We start from the raw sequence: 16,972 nt of genomic DNA, 5'->3' as shown, positions 1-16,972 counted from the left end.
GGAATTTGGAATGGGATCTGAGGAGGCAGTGGCTGTGTGAGGGGAAAGATTGGGGACACTGAATGGGAGAACATAGACTAGGGGATCCCAGGCACTGGAATCTTTAGGCATGAGAGCCGGCTCCTCTGACTTTCATTTTGAGGTGCCAGATTAGGTTCTTCCCTACTTGTTGTTAAGGGAAACAGGAGGGCAAGTCCTTGCCTCCAACAAAGGGCATAGTCTGCTTCTTGAAACATAGTGGACTTTTAGCTTTAACATATCAGATTAGAAACTGACACATTACATCCTCGTTTGACTCAGACTTTGGCCAGAAAATTGAGGCATTGAGGATGGGTCAGTGAGTCCAAATAAAAGAGCAATGTTTTATCATTTGTTGCTTTTTCTATGTTTAGTTCTTTCATCATCTTTCCAGTGTTTTAGCATGAGACCTAGGGAGCTATCCGGGGGGGATATCTTTGTTACCATCTTTATCTTTCTTGCTCCCTGTCTTGCTTGGGGTATTTCCCATCTTGATGGTTTTGGGGTCAAGTTTAAGGTTCAATGTCCATTACTGGAAAATTCTCACTTTTTGGGGTGAGGCTCAATTTCCACCACTGGAAATTTCTTGCCTTTTGGGGTGAGGCTCAATTTCCTCCACTGGAAATTTCTTGGGTTTGGGGTGAGGCTCAGTTTCCCCACTGGAAATTTCTTGCATTTTGGGCAGAGGCTTAGTTTCCCCACTGGAAATGTCTTGCGTTTTCTACTACTGGAGATGTGTGTGAGGTTCAGTCTGCCACAGTGGGAATGTCTCACCTCTTTTTAACCTCTAAGCCATCCCGACCAAGGAGTACTTCACTGAACCTCCTGTGGCTTCCTTATCGTGGTCCCCACCACCAAAGAAATACTTTGCTGGCTCCCCAGCTTTTCCTTCCCTGGTCTGTGCACAGAGTCGTCGCCACAGAATGTGAGGATCCTTTAAGCTAGATTGCTGGCCAGTTTTTTATTTTTTATTTTTCCCCTGTGTTGCTAAGAGCTCGGGTTATTCCTCACACTGGGTGGGTTCTGATTTTTTACCCCTGAGGACAAGTGGCGGGGTGTGCCTTCTCACAAGAGAGAACACAAGAGAGAACCAGAGACAGTCCCTGGTGGGGAATGTAATCCTGGACGAGCCCCCAAATTGTTATATATAAAGTTTCAGTGCCACAAAGGAAATAGCATTCGAATATAAAATATTCTTTTTAATTCTCAGCAAGGCAAGTTACTTCCATAGAAGGGTGAGCCCTTACAGATGGAGCAATGGTGAGCGCACATTTGGACAAGGGAGGGGAAGGGGTTCTTATCCCTGATGCACGTGGCCCCTCCTGCTGTGTCATTCCCCTATTGGCTAGGGTTAGACCACACAGGCTAACCTAACTCCGATTGGTTAATTTCAAGAGAGTGACAGGGTGAGTGGTTTGGCAGGAAAAATGGTTATGGCAGAACAGGTAAGCAGAATGAGTCAGAGTGGAGTAGGTAATCAGAATGAGTCAGGGTGGAGCAGGTAACCAGAATGAGTCAGGGTGGAGTACGTAATTGGAATGAGTTCGGGTGGAGCAGGTAATTGAAAAAGGTTGCTTTATGAGGAACTTAAGTTTAAAAGTGAAGGTAAAGAATTGAATATACTGACATTGATTCTTTGAAAAAAAATTTAGAACTTATAACTAACAGGGTTTATGCTACTTCCCCCTCACCCCTGGCTGCTGGGAGCCAGCTATTTATGCTCCACTTCCCTGTATCTCTCCTGCCCAGAGAATAGAGACCATTCCCAGAGCCCTCACCCGTGTGAATTGATGGCTGTTGCTTGGCTTGCTTCCCCAGGATGGAACAGTGTTCGACAGCCGCCCTATAGAGTCCCTGTCCCTGATAGATGCTGTGATTCCTGATGTGGTGCAGATGCGGCAGCAGGCGTTTGGGGAGAAGCTCACTCAGCAGCAAGCCAGTGCAGCAGCCACAGAGGCATCAGCAATGGCAAAGGTGGCAACTGTAACCCCAGCTACTGTTTCCCAGCAAAATCCTCCAAAGAACCAAGAGGCCATAGTGAATGGAGCACATGCAATCAGTAAGTGCGCGGGCTCTGGAAGTTTGGTGGGCCTCTCTGGGTTCATTGTTTTCTTTTAAATCTGGGCCAATCCAAATGCCTTCTTAAAAACCTACCTGCCATAAATTTCGTAGTAGCTGCTTTTTATTGTTTGCTTTTGATCTAGCCAGAAGAGCTTCCTGTTCGAGTTTTCCATCACAACCCTTCAACCTGATTTTCTTTATTTTCATCTTCAACATCAGGAAATTGTGTGCACTGCCAATCTGAGAACTCTGCTATAACACATGGTTATTGCCCATCATAAAAAACAGTGTTTAATTCATGGACACATTTAGTCTCAGCCTCCAGCACTCCATGTTGAGTGTTTTTGGCCAAATTGTGGTATAATCATTGAGCTCAGTGTTCCTGCTGAGGGCATGAGCTTATTTGGCCTTTGCAAAAGCCCAGGACATCATTCCCTATTAGGTGATTGCCAGCGAGGACATGGCAAGTCAGTCAGTGAGTCTGAACTTCTACCCAGAGAACCTGCTCCACTTGGAAATACTACTGCTCTATAACCCTGTAGAGAAGCCACTTCAGCATGCATGTAAGTTCAGAGCATGCATATGTTGCATGCATGGTGCACTCCTGGGTGGGGATGTGTGTGTACACATGTGTGCCCCAGTGAACAAATTCTTTTTTTTTTTTTTTTGAGACGGAGTCTTGCTCTGTCGCCCAGGCTGGAGTGCAGTGGCCGGATGTCAGCTCACTGCAAGCTCCGCCTCCCGGGTTTATGCCATTCTCCTGCCTCAGCCTCCCGAGTAGCTGGGACTACAGGCGCCCGCCACCTCGCCCGGCTAGTTTTTTGTATTTTTTAGTAGAGACGGGGTTTCACCGGGTTAGCCAGAATGGTCTCAATCTCCTGACCTCGTGATCCGCCCATCTTGGCCTCCCAAAGTGCTGGGATTAGTGCCTCTCTGACTGGAGAATCAGATCTAGCATTTAATGAAAGCTCTCCTAGACTATTAATATCTCTTCTATTGAACAGTGTGACATAAAGGCCGTCTGTTTGGGTAAAATGAAAAGATCTTCTGGTTTTTTATTTATAAGGTCCATGATTGTGGGGTACGAAAAGGAGAGTAAGAGAATACTCAGCTTGTATTTACAGGTCATTTATTAACTATCCAGTGACATGGGGCACAACCCTTAGATTTTCAAAATTAAGAAAATGGCTGTAGTTGTTTTCGTAATGGATATGGTTGTTTGACTGCATCCCAACCCAAATCTCACCTTGAATTGGCTGCATCCCCACCCAAATCTCTAGTTCCCATGTGTCAAGGGCACGACCAGGTGTAGATGATTGAATCATGGGGGGCAGTTCCCCCCTACTATTCTTGTAGTAGTGAAAAAGTCTCATGACATCTGAAAGTTTTATAAATGGGAGTTCCCCTGCACAAGCTCTCTTGCCTGCCACCATGTAAGGCATACCTTTGCTCATTCTTTGCCTTCCGCCATGACTATGACTCCCCAGCCATGTAGAACCATGAGTCCATTAAACGTCTTTCCTTTATAAATTACCCAGTCTTGGCTATGTTTTTATTAGCAGTGTGAGAATGGACCAATACAACAGTCTTACATCACAGAAAGTAATTTGTATTCATGAACTTTCAGAAGTTGGTGTCTATTAAGGAAGAAAGTTTTAATACAGCGAGGCAGCCTGTCCTCTCCATCATTGTTAAGTCTGAGGCCAGACCTGATGTTCAGTTTTATTCTGCACCAATTTTTAAAAAAACTTAAGAAACTCCAGTATGGAGTCCATGTTAACCCTGGCTGTGGACAGAGTAGAGACACATACGTGTCTTCAACCAAGTTGGCCAGTTGCAGGCAGATGGCTTTTGTTTCGTTAGGACCTGCATGTGGTTCTTCACACTGACAGGGATATCACCTGGGGCCCACCACTGGCGCTCCTCCTTCAATGGACACCTTCCTGCATGATAGGCCTTCTGCTCTATTTCCTGGGCCTGGGGCTACCTGTAGCGTTTCTACTGTTCCCTTGGCAGAGTGCCCTTGTATTGCAGCAAGGCAGCCTGTGCTCTCTACCACTGTCGTGTCTCAGCAGTCTGAGGCCAGACCTGAAGCCCAGTTTTACTTTAATCCTCAAGAGCTGTTGTTGTTGTTGTTGTTGAGATGGAGTCTTACTCTGTCACCCAGGCTGGAGTGCAGTGGTGTGATCTCTGCTCACTGCAGCCTCTGCCTTTCAGGATCGAGTGATTCTCCTGCTTCAACTTCCCCGAGTAGCGGAGGCTACAGGCACGCAACACCACACCCAGCTAATTGTGTATTTTTAGTAGAGATAGGGTTTCACCATTTTGGTCAGGCTGGTCTTGAACTCCTGACCTCAGGTGATATGCCTGCCTCGGCCTCCCAAACTGCTGAAATTACTGGTGTCAGCCACCACGCCCAGCTAATAGCTGTTGTTTTGGCCAGATGTGGTGGCTCTTGCCTATAATCCCAGCACTTTGGCTCTTGCCAAAGGAGGAGGACTGATTGAATCTAGGAGTTCAAGAGCAGACTGGGCAAGAGAGCAAGACCTCGACTTTACAGAAAATACAGAAATCAGCCAGGTGGGGTGGCACATGCATGTAGTCACAGCTACTCAGGAGGCTGAGCAGGGAGGATCACTTAAGCTCAGGAGGTGGAGGCTACAGTGAACTGAGTTAGCACCACTGCACTCCAGACTGTCCAACAGAGCAAGACACTGTCTCAAAAAATTAAAAGTAAAAAGAACTGGTTTTTTCCTGCTACTTGTGAGAAAAGTGGCCACTTTACAGGATGGTTTTCCTGACTGTGGCATTTAAGGTTGTCTCCATCATAAATGAACCTACCCAGGAGCCCAAAACTATTACCCTATGGCACTTACACGGCTGGCTTCTTCAATTTGAAGGCCTGGTGGTTCTGCTTGGACTGAGAATTATGATATGGGACAGGAGCTGTGGCTCATGCGTGTAATCGCACAGCTTTGGGAGGCTCAAGTACAAAAAATTTTAAAAATTACCTGGGTGTAGCAGCATATGTCTGTAGTCCCAACTACTCAGGAGGCTTACGCAGGAGGATTACTTGAGCTGGGGAGGTTAAGGCTGGAGTGAGCCATCAAGGCATGACACTGCACTGTAGCCTGGGCGACAGAGCACAGACCCTGTCTCTAAAAAGAAAATTTTCAAAGGACTGATATGAAAGTGGCTCCAGTAAGAAAACAGCACTTGAACCCATGGACTAGGGGTTTGAAGACAGGGGACATTTGGAAAGAATGATGGCATTTACCAGTGGGAACTTCCTACATGCACAAATGATGCCACGGAAACATACATTCTAATGAAATGTCTTGTCTTTTCAAAAATGTAGGAAACTTCCAGCTGGTACTGGTCATCCCCAGCCACCCTTGTACACATGGTTATTAGATGGTATTTGTCTGATTGCTGTAGACGAGGAGGTGTGATTCGTGAGCCTCTGTAGAAACCACTGTACATAAGATCAAAGAAAGGCAGCATTCAGTTGAGCATTCCTGGTCAGTTTATAGACCAGTGTCCACTCAGCCTTCTTAGCAGCAGCCCCTCAGAGATGCTTGGCATCCTATGAAGGCAGGTATTGGAATTTTAATTTCTTTTTTAGCACTTGAATAGTCATAGCATAAAAATTGCTCAGACATGCTGCACCTTCTATCAACTAACTCTCAGAAAAACTATTTAAAAGTAGAGCAGACCAGGTGCAGTGGCTCATGCCTGTAATCCCAGCACTTTGGGAGGCCGAGGCGGGCAGATCACCTGAGGTTGGGAGTTCGAGACCAGCCTGAGCAACATGGAGAAACTGCGTCTCTACTAAAAATACAAAAACCAGCTGGGTGTGGTGTTGCATACCTGTAGTCCCAGCTACTCAGGAGGCTGAGGCAGGAGAATCGCTTAAACCCGAGAGGTGGAGGTTGCAATGAGCTGAGATCGTGCCATTGCACTCCAGCCTGGGCAGCAAGATCGAAACTCCATGTCAAAAAAAAAACAACTAGAGCCGAGACAAAGGAGGCCCTGTTTCTGGGATCCATGCTTGGAATCCACAGTGCTGAGACATAAATGTGCCCTGCCCAGAACATGAGCCGTCCCACTGACCCCTGCTCCAGATGGGCTGCTTACCTGGTCTATACCCCCAGAGGTCAACTCCCAACTATAGGCATTGGAGAAGTGCTCACTGCTTCTGCCTGCAACCTTCTCTCTAGACTGTGTCAGTGCACTAAGCGAGAGCACTAAATCAGTGCACTAAACTGAGAGCCTGGCTTTGTCTCCCCTGTGCATGTGGCCAGTCCTGACTAGTCCACCGTGGCTGAAATTCTAGAATATCCACCATGACCACCTTATGAGACCTTGCACCCTGTGTGTGAGCCACAGCCTGGCCTACTGAGGCAGGAGTTTTTGAAGACTGCATTTTGATGACAGTGCAGCCTCTGACAGCTGTGCCCACCCTGAGTTCAGGACGCCAACTACTGCATAGCTACCTAGTACACCAATTGCCCTCTTGTCATTGCCATGGACAATTATATGGGGAAAGATATTTTTCCTCTCTTCCTGCCAGTGCCACCTTCAGAGCATGAAGGAGTCACCAACATTGAAGAGTTTCACTGTTATATAACATTTTTTTTATTACGGTTCTTGAGCCAAGCAGAATGGCAAGAGATTTTTTTATTTTTTCAATGTAGAAAATACCCCTTCCTCAGTGGCAGATAACCAACCTAAGATCACATTGCTTCTCCCCGAGTTTTCAGTCAAAATGCCTTGATGAAGACATAACAAAGCATGATTAATTCCTTGCCGTATTGGGAAACTGTTAACCACTGCTAATTGTTTGATCATCAGGCTATATTGCTGCTTTCTCATGAACATAAACTGGGGGTAGCAAACTCTCTGTACAGGGACAGACAGTAAATGTCTCAGGCTTTGAGGGTCATGCAGTCTGTCACAGCTGCTGAATTCTGTCATAGTACAAAAGCAGCTGTGAGAGTCATCTCAGGCTGCCTTAACAAAAGGCTACAGACCAGGCAGTTTAAGAATTTGCTGTCATGATTTTGGAGGCTGGAGGTCTGAGATCAAGGTGAAGGCAGGGATGGTTCCTTTCTCAGGGCTCTCTCCTTGGCTTATGGACGATGTCTTCTCCCTATGTCTGCACGTGGTCATACCTCTGTGGGTGTCTGTATCCTAATCCTCTCTTTTCATGAGAATAGCAGTTGCATTGCATTTGGGTTGACTGTAGTGACCTCATTTTACTCTACTTAACCTTTTTGAAGGCCCTATCTCCAAATATAGCTTTATTCTAAGGTCCTAGAAATTGGGGCTTCAAGATACAAATTGCTTCAAGATATAAATTTTACAGAGACACCATTTAACTCTTAACAGTATCCACAGGCAATATCACAACATGCAGAGTGACTATGTGCCAGTCACACTTTATTTATGCAAAAGCAGCTGGTGGCTAGATTTTGTCCATGAGCTAAAATTTGCTGGCCTCACTTACAAAGAGTAACTAATTGTTTTGGGGAGGCGGTTTAGAGACAGGGTCTTGCTCTATCTCCTAGGCTGAGTTCCGTGGCATAATTATACCTCACTGTAGCCTCTAACTCCTGGGCTCAATCAGTCCTCCCATGTCAGCCTCCTGAGTAGCTGGGGCTACAGGCCTATGCCACTGTGCCTGGGTAATCTTGCAATTTTTTTGTAGAAATGTGGTCCCACAAAATTGCCTGTGTTGGTGTTGAACTCCTGGCCTCAAGCAGTTTACCATCGTTGACCTTCCAAAGCATTGGGATTATGGGTGTGAGCTACCACACCTGGTCAAATTCTCTGTTTTTATTTCTCAATGAGGTTTAGAGACTGTGAAATTATAAAGAAACCTGATATATTTGCTAAATTGCACAAAAGCCACAATTTAGACTCGTTAGAGGTAGTGTTACTTAGTAACAAGGTGTTTCTGGAAACAAAAGTGCCCTTTAAATGCATTCCTCTTTTATTGGTAAGCTACATGTCTCTTTGTGTTTCCTATGACAGATAATCATTCAAAGCCAATGGAAATAGACGGGGATGTTGAAATTCCACCCAACAAAGCCACAGTCCTTCGGGGCCACGAGTCCGAGGTGTTCATTTGTGCCTGGAACCCTGTCAGTGATTTGCTAGCTTCTGGGTAAGGAAGTCAGGATGGGGATGCTCTGGGGTCAGGGAGATGCAAGCTGCTTCCCTTTCCCGGAGTTCTGCCTTAAGGAACATGCACTACCCTTCTTACCCCAGTGTGGGCAGACCAAGGAATGGGCAGCTCTTTCAACCACTTCTGTACGTGTCTCATATTGTGAAGAAGCCTTAGTTCCCAGTCATTTTCTCGGTGGGGTGAGGAGCAATATAAGGCAGTTAAATTTACCAAATGCAAAGATGACAAGGAGGGAGACAGGGATCCACTGGTATGAAAAAGACAGAAGAGCACATGCCGACGATATCACCTGGCTAGAGAGTAAGCGGCAGTGAGTTCTCATCCCATTTGAACCAAATGCCAGAGGCTCCTGTGTTTTTATTCTGCAGATCAGGAGACTCAACTGCAAGGATATGGAACCTGAATGAGAATGGCAGCAGGGCCTCCACCCAGCTCGTGTTACGGCACTGTATACGAGAAGGGGGCCACGATGTCCCGAGTAACAAAGATGTTACCTCACTGGACTGGAACGTAAGCATCTTCCACCCCCTGGGCACTTTGAAATCGGTAAAATCTGCCAGCCAGGCATGGGCTGCAGTGATGGAACGTGTGCAGACTTAAGAGGCAGGTGGTTCCATGTACTCAGGCCCAACTTGGGGGGCTAGCCATAGAGGTGGTCTTGGCTTCTAAGAGCTCTTTTTTTTTTTTTTTTTTTTTTTTTTTTTTTTTTTTTTTGAGACAAAGTCTTGCTCACAATTAAGCCCAGACCTAGTGCTGTGGCGGATCTCAGCTCACTGCCAGCTCCGCCTCCCGGGTTCCACGCCATTCTCCTGCCTCAGCCTCCCGGTAGCTACAGGTTCCAGGCCCGCCACCTCGCCCGGCTAGTTTTGTATTTTTAGTAGAGGCGGGTTTCACCGTGTTAGCCAGGATGAGGGTCTCGATCTCCTGACCTGCGTGATCGCCCGTCTGCGGCCTCCCAAAGTGCTGGGATTACACAGGCTTGAGCCACAGCCCGACCCTAAGAGCTCTTAATAAAGGCCATGTGGAAGGTGAACTAGTGAGCTGGTTGTTTGGTAATCATATCTTCCATTGTGAACATGTCTTAGCAAAATGAGGCTGTGGTCTCATGGTGGGGAAATAGGCTGGGAGCTACAAGGTAGTTCTCCTGGAGAGACATGAGGTGCTTGGGATTTCAGCAACAGGTGTTATATGCATTGACCGTGCACACAGTTACTGCTTTTATTTTCTGCAAAGTCTCATGATAGCTTTCATCATGGTGTTTTAGTTCTGTCACTTTCGATAGAGAACACAAAGTGGTGAATGGTTTCATTGTGTTTTTCATTGCTCCTTCATCTCCTTGGTCTTCATGCAGCATTTTGATTTAAAAGTAGTGTGTGCTAACACTGCATGGCACTAACCATTACCTGGATCTGAGAGCTGAGCTTCTTGATTGCTCCCACTCCTAAGCTGTTTTTTGTGGGTTTGTGTCTCTTTCTGGCCTCAGAGTGTGTATTGTGACGGGTTCATATGATGGTTTGCAAAATATGGACAGAAAGCAGTGATCCTGCACCTCGTGCAGGGTCAGGAAATGGAAGGAGAACTGCCATACATAACCCTTGAGTGAACAGACCATGGCAACAAAATCAACATGTTTGTTTTTACTAACAGGTAACTTGGCCAGCACCTTAGGCCAACATAAAGGACCCATCTTTGCTTTTGAAATGGAACAAAAGGGAATTACATTTTGAGTGCTGAGGTGTAGACAAAATTAGTATTAGTAAAATGCTTGCTTATCTATAGGTGTTTGTTTATTTACTTGCTTTTCTTTTTCTTTTTGGGGGGATTGGGAGTGGGAACATGGCCACTCTGTCACCCAGGCTGGAGTACAGTGGCACCATCTCAGCTCAATGCAGCCTCTCAGCCTCCAGCAGGAGTTCAAACAATCCTCCTGCCCTCAGCCTCCTGAGTAGCTGGGATTACAGGCACCTGCCACCATGCTCAGCAAATTTTTGTATTTTCAGTAGAAACAGGATTTTGCCATATTGGCCAGGCTGGTCTTGAAACTCCTAGGCTCAAGTGACTCTCCTGCCTCGGTCTCCCAAAGTTATGGGATTTACAGCTATGAACCACTTTGCCTGGCCACTGATTTTTTAAATCTCAAAATCCTGGCTTCTTGGAACTCTTAGGCTTTGTGCTTCCCTTTAAGAAATGAAAAGGATTTGTTTAGACTTTATTTCTGTGATTTTGATCTTTCTGTTAATTTGTACCACATCATCTCTTAATATATTTTGCTGTTCTGTAGACCCTTGTGCAGTTTCCTTTTATGGGAGGTACATGGTTCAGTGATAGAAGAAAATCTCCACATTGCATTTGTCAGTTGCTGGAAGGAGTCATGTGATGTGGGGAGTGTACTGCCTGAACTTTCACCCACTGAGAAACTTGAGTAGCACAGGCTGTGTGTGTTTCTCAGGCTTCAGGTATCCTCAACTGATTAACTGCTGCTTCCCAAAGTAGATGGCAGATTTCTCTGAACAGGAGTCAAGCAACCTGGGCACAAGGGTACACTCACCAGATGGCCCACAAAGTCAGTTCAGAATTGACTTGCTGTGCCCCTGGGCAGGTCTACAGGGAGCTACACTGGCATTAACTCCAGGTGCATCTAAAAGCCATCAGTAGGGTGGAAACCCAGGGCAAAGAGGAAGGGGATGCAGACTTCATCCCAGCCCTGAATCTGAGTCATCCAGAAGTCTTGGCCTGTCTGGATTTTACTTTCCTCATGTGTCCAGTGGCAGGGCTCATTGGAATCATGACCCCAAACAGCCTTCCTGGAAGAGTTATGCATTCCCAAGACTCAGTAGGAATTCCAAGCCATGGCTTTGGAAAAGAACCGTTATCTAGAATTGAGAGAGAGAGGAAAAAAAAGATGTGTTTTTACATGAATTTGTGTCTCTACAACTGGAAACCATGCTTGAATAATGGACAATGCTCAGGCTTCCACGAGACTTTGCATTTTGTGTTGATTTCAGGATAATTTGAAAACCTTAAGTAACAGCTTTCTGTTTGAAATTGTTATAAAATGATAGTCTTGACCTCGAAATATTATCCCACTCTTAGAGAAGTCATAATTGCATTTGGCAAACAGTGGCCCACATAGGTCAATCTGGCCCTTCATCGGTTTCTTTAAGTGAAGTTTTATTGGCACACAGTCACACTTCTTTGTTGACGCTTGTCCGTGGTTGCTTTCATGCTACAACAGCAGAGATGAGTAGTTTATAAGGGAGACCAGATGGCCCTCAAAGCCTGAAATTCCTACTACCTGGCCCTTGACAGAAAAAGCCTGTAGACCCCTGCACTAGGACATAACTAGGTTAACAGATCATTCATTCATAAGGTCTCTCTCTCTCTCTCTCATATTAACTCATCCAGTACTGCCCAGATATGAGACAGGCACAAGTATGATGAGTTTATATATTCTCTGCAGTGTTAGATTTGCTTTGACATGGCAAAATTAAAGTTATGTGCCAAACAAATAAAGAAATGCTAATTGGTTGAGGACTGATCCAAGACCCAAGATTAGCAAGTTTCAAAGACACTTCTCAGTTTCCTTTAAAAATGCTCATAGTCAACATAAAATAGGACTCAGTCTTTTTTTTTTTTTTGAGATGGAATCTCACGTGTCGCCTAGGCTGGAAGGCAGTGGTGCAAATTTGAGTCACTGTAAGCTCCACCTCCCGGGTTCACACCATTCTCCTGCCTCAGCCTCCCGAGTAGCTGGGACTACAGGTGCCCACCATCATGCCTGGCTAATTTTTTTTGTATTTTTTAGTAGAGACAGGGTTTCACTGTGTTAGCCAGGATGCTCTCAATCTCCTGACCTCATGATCCACCCGCCTCAGCCTCCCAAAGTGCTGGGATTACAGGCGTGAGCCACCATGCCCAACCAGGACTCAATCTTAAAGCAAAATCTTGACTGACAGAGAGGTGTAAAGTTTATAATTAAGTTGGAAATTCCAGCTGATGAAGACAAAATTCTAATGCTGTTCAATGAACTGCTTCTCTAAATAATATTCCCAGCACCAGTATTCATGATCTACTTTGAAGTAGATGAAGATGATTCTACTATCATAAGAATTCATGATCTGCTTTGTTTTTTGAGGTGGAAATCACCTTTTCTCCTTATTGACAGACATGTACATTGATGCCTGGCCCCAGTGCAAGCCAGTGGCTCTGTCCCCATTTCTAGTGCCCCCAGTTCATGGAATCACAGGCAGGGGCATTTTTAGAAATGACCTTTTGTGCAGCCCTGCACTTGTAAAAGTGCCAAAAGATCTTTAGAGATGCTTTGTTCTAGGTTTTTCAACAGTTTTCTGCACTTGGGGATGAGGAAGAATCTCCAACAATTTTGGTATTTATGCAAGTATAGGTTAGACTTGCTCTGACCTTAAAATAGACACCAGTATCAGACAACCAGAAGGCTCATGGACTCATCAAATATGGCTGTCCAGATTGTTAAGTGTGAAACATGGTGTACTTCAAAGACTTAGGATGGGAGAAAAAGACTGCAGATAGCGCAGTAAGATTTTGATACTGATTACATATTGAGATGGTATTATTTTGGGTATATGAAAGTGAAATAAAAGATTGTTAATGAATTTTACCAGTTTTGTTTTTTTTTTTTACTTTTAATGGGGATCCTAGAGAATTAAAACTAGCCCATGAGGCTTGCTTTCTGTCTGTATTGGACAGTGCTGGTTTTAAGGAGAAAGGCTCACTGTCTTTTCTTGTACAACACATGTTACCAGAGTAAACTTTGTGGGAGTAATTATTAACTTTTCCTTTGTTTGCGGCACACAGACAACAATAATTTGGGATGCTCACACAGGAGAAGCAAAACAGCAGTTTCCTTTTCATTCAGGTGAGTCTTTGTGTTTGTATTTTGTAATTTGGAAATAATTCAAAATTAAGCCAGGTGCAGTGACTCACATCTATAATCCAAGCACTTTTGAAAGCTGAGACGTGAGGCTCCCTTGAGTCCAGGACTTCAAGATCAGCCTGGGCAATATAGCAAGACCCTCTCTCTACAAAACATGAGATGGGATGGGACAGGATAGGATGGGACACGACGATGGGTAGCTGGACATGGTGCCACCCACCTGTAGTCCCAGCTACCCAGAAGGCTGAGGCAGGAGGATTGCTTGAGCTCAAGAGATCAAGGTTGTAGTGAGCTATGATTGCACCATTGCATTCCAGCCTGGATGACAGAGGGACATCCTGTCTCTAATAAATACAAATAGATAATAACATAATTTAGACTTTATGAAATGTCCATTAAAGTAACTAAATACACAGAACACAGAGCCCAGAGAGCCTATATGGTCAGAAGGAGACCCATTTTGTGGCAAGCATTGCTCTTAAGGTTTGCAAGATATAGATGACCTTGGCACTCATCTACTCACAACTCTGAAACAAAGCAGTGAACCAGCCACAGAATTAGTGCAGGCTCCTTTCTTTTGTAATTCCAAGAGGGATGCTGCTTTGGGAGCTTCCCAAAACCACACCCAGGATTGGCAGTTTGCTGCAAGGACTCCCAGGACTCAGCATATTCACAGCTAAGGTTCCTAACAGTACAATAATCTAGTGCAGTATGAGCAAAGGGAAACAGTGCACATGGCCAAATCCAGAGCTCAAAGGCTCCACTCCCAGTGGACTCTCACAGGCCATGCTGAATTCTTCCAGAAATAAGTTGTAACTACACCTGTGAAGTGTTTTGTAGCAGGCAGGCTCCATAGAGCCTCAGTGCCTAGGGTTTTTATTGGGAGTTGCTTACATGGGCACCCACTGCCCAGCGCAAGCCAAAACTGCAGACCTGTGAAGGAAAGCGGGTGTGTGACAAACACACTGTTTGCGCCAGTGTTGGCAGAGTGAGCCACTCACATCTGTTAGTGAAGGGCAGGAACTCTTTAGAAAACTACATTCTCAGTCACTATCCAGGGGCTGGCCTTGCAAGCAAGGTAGGTCTGTAGGGAGACCAACCTTGCACCTCCGGTATCAGTGCCTTCTTGCACAGGTGTGAGGCTGCTGCTCTGGATATAACCACATCCCTTTGCCTGCTGGGGCCAGGCCAGGCCACATGCAGCAGCCGGGGTCTAGAATCTGTAGAGCTTCCGATTTACCAGATTCCCACTTGAGTCTGCATTTTCTTTCCCAATTCCATCCTCTGTGTAACTCAGTCTTTTTGTTTGATGTGGCCTCTTACATTACAACAAAGACTGGTGGTCACCACCAGGGCTGATAGACTATTGGAAGACTTTAGACTGGTTTAAAATGGACAAAAGTGGGTAGGTGCCACTTCCATTAATGACGAATGTCTGATGCATCTTGAGGGAATCCCTCAATGTATGCGGCAAAAGTTGGTTGTTTTATCAGCTGTCCCTGGAGCGTTGTCCAGGAGGAGATGTCAGTGTCTTTCTTGTTGGACAGTTGGGGTGCTTAAATGATGTTCTGAATAGGAGGGTAACCTCAAGGACTGTCCAAGATGGCACAGCCCATCTCGGTGCCTGGGAAGGGCTGCAAGCAGGGGACATGGGTCCTGCAGGAAACAAGATCATGAGCCAAAAGTCCTGTTGAGGCATGATGTGTAGGCATCCGCATCTGTTATTCCACGCGGTACTGTAGCAGGGACTCAATGAGCGTCCTCATATGGGCAGCTCAGAGAGTGAGGGAGACCCAGGGAGGACACTGTTTCTGCTCTGCTGCCCTGGAGAGGGAGAGAATCTCTTCTGTGGCCAATCCTGCAGAGCTTTGGACATACACCAAATACAACTCTTAGGGCTGCTGGTGAAATTCTTTACTGGTTTTGCTTTAATTAACACCATTGATGAGGTAGAAAGTGCTGAGCATACTGGAGACAAACGGCTCCAAATGCAGGCAGCACATACATGACCTCATCCAGGAATGTTCTTCACCCCAAAACAGAAACCCCCTTCCTATTCAGTCTTTCCCCTGCCCCTGGCCACCCCATGTACAGCTCATGATCTGTGTGTCGTTTCCACGCCAGACACTTGCTACTCTGTGTTCTAGACTGTGCAAATCAAAGCAGCTGTCTAGTAAAAATGCCATTCCTGATGGTGTTCCATCACATGGCTTCAATGCGAAAACCTACCTTTTTGGCAGGAAGGATTCCGTAACAAGTTCAGATCCCTAGAATACCAGACATGCAGACCTGGGGAGTAAGGAGGGATGTCTACTGCAGAAAGCTCCGACTTCTGTTTTTCAGAGAAAAATATGCCAAGGTAAACATCAGTGAGGTTCTTCTAGTGTTTTTTCTTTTTTGAGACTGAGTCTTGCTCCATCACCCAGGCTACAGTAGAGGGCTTGATCTCGGCTCAGTGCAGCCCCCACCTCCTGGATTCAAGCAATTCTCCCGCCTCAGCCTCCCAAGTAGTGCAATTATAGACACCTGCCACCACGCCCAGCTAATTTTGGTATTTTGAGTAGAGACGGGGTTTTGCCATGTTGGCCAGGCTGGTCACGAACTCCTGACCTTTGGTGATCTACCTGCCTTGGCCCCCATAGTGCTGGCATTGGAGGAGTGAGGTACTGGCCAGCTTCCTCTAATTCTTCTATCTTAGGAATTTGTGTTGTCTTTCAGCAGAAAATAATCTTTCCCAAAGTGACCCCAGAGACTGATGGAAGGATTTTCTATCTAGCTGGCCCAACAAGAGCACAAACTGCATGTTCTGAATTGCATGAGCTACTTACCTGTAATCTGGTTGGCCACGAGGTAGATCCAGTTCTCATCAGTAGGTCAGATATGTCTAGGCATTTGTTGCTTGCTGTTTGGTGTCAGGCAGTTGGAAGAGACAGTTCAAGATGAAGAGAAAGCAGCTCACTCTTCCAGGAGAAACACAGCTGCAAAGAGCTGTGAGGAGTGCCTTCTGTGGCTGTGGCAGGCTCGTGTTTTCCCCATGTTTCCATTTATGTAATATTCCCACTATGATAAAATGATAGAGGCTGGGTGCAGTGGCTCACGCCTGTAATCTCAAGACTTTGGAAGGCTGAGGCAAGTGGATCATCTGAGGTTAGAGACCAGCCTGACCAACATGGTGAAACCCTGTCTGTATTAAAAATATAAAAAATTAGCCTACCTGGTGGTGGGCACTTGCAATCCCAGCTTCTCAGGAGGCTAAAGCAGGAGAATTGCCTGAATCAAGGAAGAAAAGGTTCAAGAGCTGAGATTGTGCCACTGCACTTCAGTGTGGGCAACAAGAGCAAGACTCCATCTCAAAAAAAAAAAAAAAAAAAAAAAAAGAGATAAAAACCAGGGACTGATCAGCGGTGCAGGAGTTTAGGAAGGGTGTGAGGAACAGTGGCCTGCTGATACAGTAGCCTGAGGGAGATGTTAGTGAGAACGGAACACTCTGGGTCTCAATTGCAGCCATACACTTCTACCCATGTGATAAAACAACACAGAGCACTCTATAGGCAAATTGCATCAAGGTCAACTTTCCAGTCTTGATACAATGCTACAGCTACACAAAAAGTAATTCTTTTTTTTTTTTTGAGACGGAGTCTCGCTCTGCCGCCCAGGCTGGAGTGCAGTGGCCGGATCTCAGCTCACTGCAAGCTCTGCCTCCCGGGTTTACGCCATTCTCCTGCCTCAGCCTCCCGAGTAGCTGGGACTACAGGCGCCGCCACCGCGCCCGGCTAGTTTTTTGTATATTT

General features: G+C 45.8%; 1 protein-coding gene and 1 long non-coding RNA gene across 2 annotated transcripts in view; one reads left to right on the top strand and one right to left on the bottom strand.

Annotated features, from left to right (window-relative positions):
• Window positions 1–1,828: 1,828 nt before the first annotated feature.
• The window catches only part of TBL1Y (transducin beta like 1 Y-linked), a 29,307-nt gene continuing 14,163 nt past the window's right edge, over window positions 1,829–16,972 (top strand). The window contains 7 exon segments of the mRNA XM_031661130.1: window positions 1,829–2,077; window positions 8,116–8,248; window positions 8,638–8,857; window positions 9,877–9,967; window positions 9,970–10,006; window positions 12,078–12,084; window positions 13,103–13,175. Of these exon segments, the coding sequence (XP_031516990.1) occupies window positions 1,912–2,077; window positions 8,116–8,248; window positions 8,638–8,857; window positions 9,877–9,967; window positions 9,970–10,006; window positions 12,078–12,084; window positions 13,103–13,175 (727 nt within the window). The 5' untranslated portion in view covers window positions 1,829–1,911.
• LOC116272385 lies at window positions 14,012–16,356 on the bottom strand. Its single transcript, XR_004181089.1, has 2 exons — window positions 16,010–16,356; window positions 14,012–15,513 (listed from the first exon to the last, which is right to left on the bottom strand). It is a non-coding gene; the product is annotated as an uncharacterized LOC116272385 (long non-coding RNA).

The sequence above is a fragment of the Papio anubis genome, chromosome Y (assembly GCF_008728515.1).
Source record: "Papio anubis isolate 15944 chromosome Y, Panubis1.0, whole genome shotgun sequence".
In the NCBI taxonomy this organism is placed as follows: domain Eukaryota; kingdom Metazoa; phylum Chordata; class Mammalia; order Primates; family Cercopithecidae; genus Papio; species Papio anubis.
This window is presented reverse-complemented; position numbering and strand designations above follow the sequence as displayed.